At 38.0% G+C, this 2,666-nt stretch overlaps 1 protein-coding gene across 1 annotated transcript; it reads left to right on the plus strand.

Moving 5' to 3' along the window:
- Positions 1-1,319: 1,319 nt before the first annotated feature.
- On the plus strand, positions 1,320-2,205 carry LOC134797768 (ommochrome-binding protein-like). The gene has a single exon (XM_063770131.1). The coding sequence runs from the start codon at positions 1,439-1,441 to the stop codon at positions 2,177-2,179; it is 741 nt and encodes a 246-aa protein (XP_063626201.1). The 5' UTR covers positions 1,320-1,438; the 3' UTR covers positions 2,180-2,205.
- The last annotated feature ends 461 nt before the right edge of the window (positions 2,206-2,666 follow it).

Consider the following 2,666-nt stretch of genomic DNA (forward strand, 5'->3'; position numbering starts at 1 on the left):
AGAGTTAGTTAATTTGGCAAAATCTTTCGTCGGTGGCTTATTCATGTCACAACGTATTAAATTCAGCACCATCTGTTAGTTTACCAGGGTACTCAATAGTGGTAGCACATATTTGAAAAAAGTTTGCCCCTCCTTCCTAAGTAGCGCCATAAGATTCAGGGGCAAACTTAAGTCAATCGAGTGTTGCGGCTACCCCCCCTTTTAGGGGTTGAATTTTTATAGCCTATAACCTGGCCGGGGATTTTCTCGACAGATTAGTAAAGTTTTCATCAAAATCCGTTCAGCCGTTTTCACGTGATGCGCGTTCAAATAAACAGACAAACAGATAAACAGATAAACAGACAAACAGACAAAAATTCTAAAAACTTTTGGAACGTGTACTGTTATCGATTCTAAGTATCCCCAGCCAACTTTTTTTCAATTATCTTCCATGTACAGACTTTCGACCGTCTTCAGCTTTATTAAATGTATAGATAGATTTAAATAAAAGTAAACACAATCTACAATGGCTCCTTAAGCCAGCACCCGAAAATATACAAATTGTTTGTTTACTTTTATTTAAATACCTAAAGATACAGAATATAGGTCGATACTCCAACTCCCCCATCTATTTTTTTTATTATATTCTTTTCTATTATCGAATAGGTAGGTATACTTAGTGCAAACGATTAAGTATCAAACGGATCTCTCTCAAAGCAAATTCTCCGCTTGACCCAAGAAGATATTTTTATACCAACTTATTGTCTCATTTGTTGCTTTATAAACACACATTGTTAGTTGTGATGTTTTGAGATATCACGACAACCTACAACGATGTATCGAAAATAATTGGATTCATTTGCCACTTACTCACTGCATTAATCGGACAAGAATAGTGCCTTACTTACTATATAAGTGAAAACTGTAAAGTAATAAAAAACTTTGAGAAGTAAAAAACGGTAAAAACCATATAAAATTAAAAAGGACGTCTAAAGAACTCATAATTAAGAGGTGTAACTAAAAAAAAACAGACAGAAAGAGAAGACTAGATACAATATCTATGTTGGAGGTAAAAAATAGCTGCATGGAGCTGGCGTGATAAAATTATAACCAAACATTCTTGTTGCTGAAAAGTGTATTTATTACTAGCGACCCGCCCCGGCTTCGCAAGGGTTGAAAAATTATACACCTAAACCTTCCTCAAGAATCACTTTATTGATAGGTGAAAACCGCATGAGAATCCGTTTAGTAGTTTTTGAGTTTATCGCGAACATACCAACACACAAAAAGACAGACGCGGCGGGGGACTTTGTTTTATTAGGTGCAGTGATTCAAGAAAATGAGATTCGAGCGATATTTACAAATACTTTTAATACTCCAAGTAACCCTCGCACGAGAACCAGAGAAATGCAGCATCGTATACGATGACAGCAAAAATTGCTTATTGAAGGAGTTACTAATGATGATTGATCATAGTGCCAACCAGTTAGCGGTGGATAAGAACAAAAATGCCCTGTACTTCAGCCTCGATAACGGCCGCGGGAAATTCAGCCCTGCGGTCCTTGACATAGATACTAAAAGGCTTACACTACTTGAAGGCGTAAAAGACGCCCTTGCTGTGGCAGTTGACGACGAAACGGGTGACGTCTACTTTGGAGGAAGCAAAGGAATTTACAAGTTCACGGGGATACATAAGAAAGTGCAAAGACTGCATTTGAACCAAATTGTTCGGTGGTTAATTTTAAGAGGATACATCTATTACATCCAACTATCAGACTCTAGAGCGTACGTCTACAAATTGTTTAACATCAAACGCTTTCGTCAAGTCCATAATGTCACTATGAATCAGTTCGTTTTTGACGCGGAGCGAAATGTCTTTTTTATCAATGGGACGGGACTTTACAGAGTTTCTAGATACCATGACACAGTTAGACTGGTGAGAAAATCTCCACATTTCTTCGGGATGACCACAAATAATGACGGGCAAGTATTTATAAGTACTGATGCGAGTATTTACTATATTAAAGGTGGTCTAAGGCTGGTTAAGTATGCTGATATACCAGGTGTTGTGGCGATGACGTTTGATAGATACAACAACATGATTTATTCGGACTCTCGGCAGTTGGTTCGGCTCTTGCCAATGTCTAATAAGAATGGTGTGAAAACTTCAAATGTTAATAATATTCTTTTGGTGAAGTAGAAAGTGACTAGATATTAAGAATGTGTTCAATTGTAAATTTAGTACCTACCTAACAAATATAAGAGCCTCGGTAGAGAGTACCATTTTGTACCATTTGGTGTTGAAACTCTAGGTCCATGGGGTCCCAGCGCGCATAAGTTGTTCGCAGAAATCGCGAAGCGTCTGGTTGACGTAACTGGTGACCGAAGAGCTGGCGGCTACCTCGCACAACGTATCAGCATTGCGATACAGCGAGGAAATGCCGCCAGCATCCTTGGTACAATGCCTCAAGGGCCTATTTTAGATTTAAGCTAGTTATTAATTTCGTTTAGTAGTACCACTGTATATACACGGTGTGGCCTGTAACACGAGCAAAGAATTAAAACATAGATTGTACTCCTCAAACGGTGACACTTTTGTTCAACAACTTTTAAAAATTATGAAGTATTTAGACTCCCTATTTTTCATACAAAATAAATATTATCTTCAATGGACGCCATCGCCACGC

The sequence above is a fragment of the Cydia splendana genome, chromosome 15 (genome assembly GCF_910591565.1).
Source record: "Cydia splendana chromosome 15, ilCydSple1.2, whole genome shotgun sequence".
NCBI lineage: Eukaryota > Metazoa > Arthropoda > Insecta > Lepidoptera > Tortricidae > Cydia > Cydia splendana.

Bases quoted from the DNA above. Each gene is read 5' to 3' on its own strand.
- LOC134797768 (XM_063770131.1), top strand. From the start codon at position 1,439: ATGATGATTGATCATAGTGCCAACCAGTTAGCGGTGGATAAGAACAAA.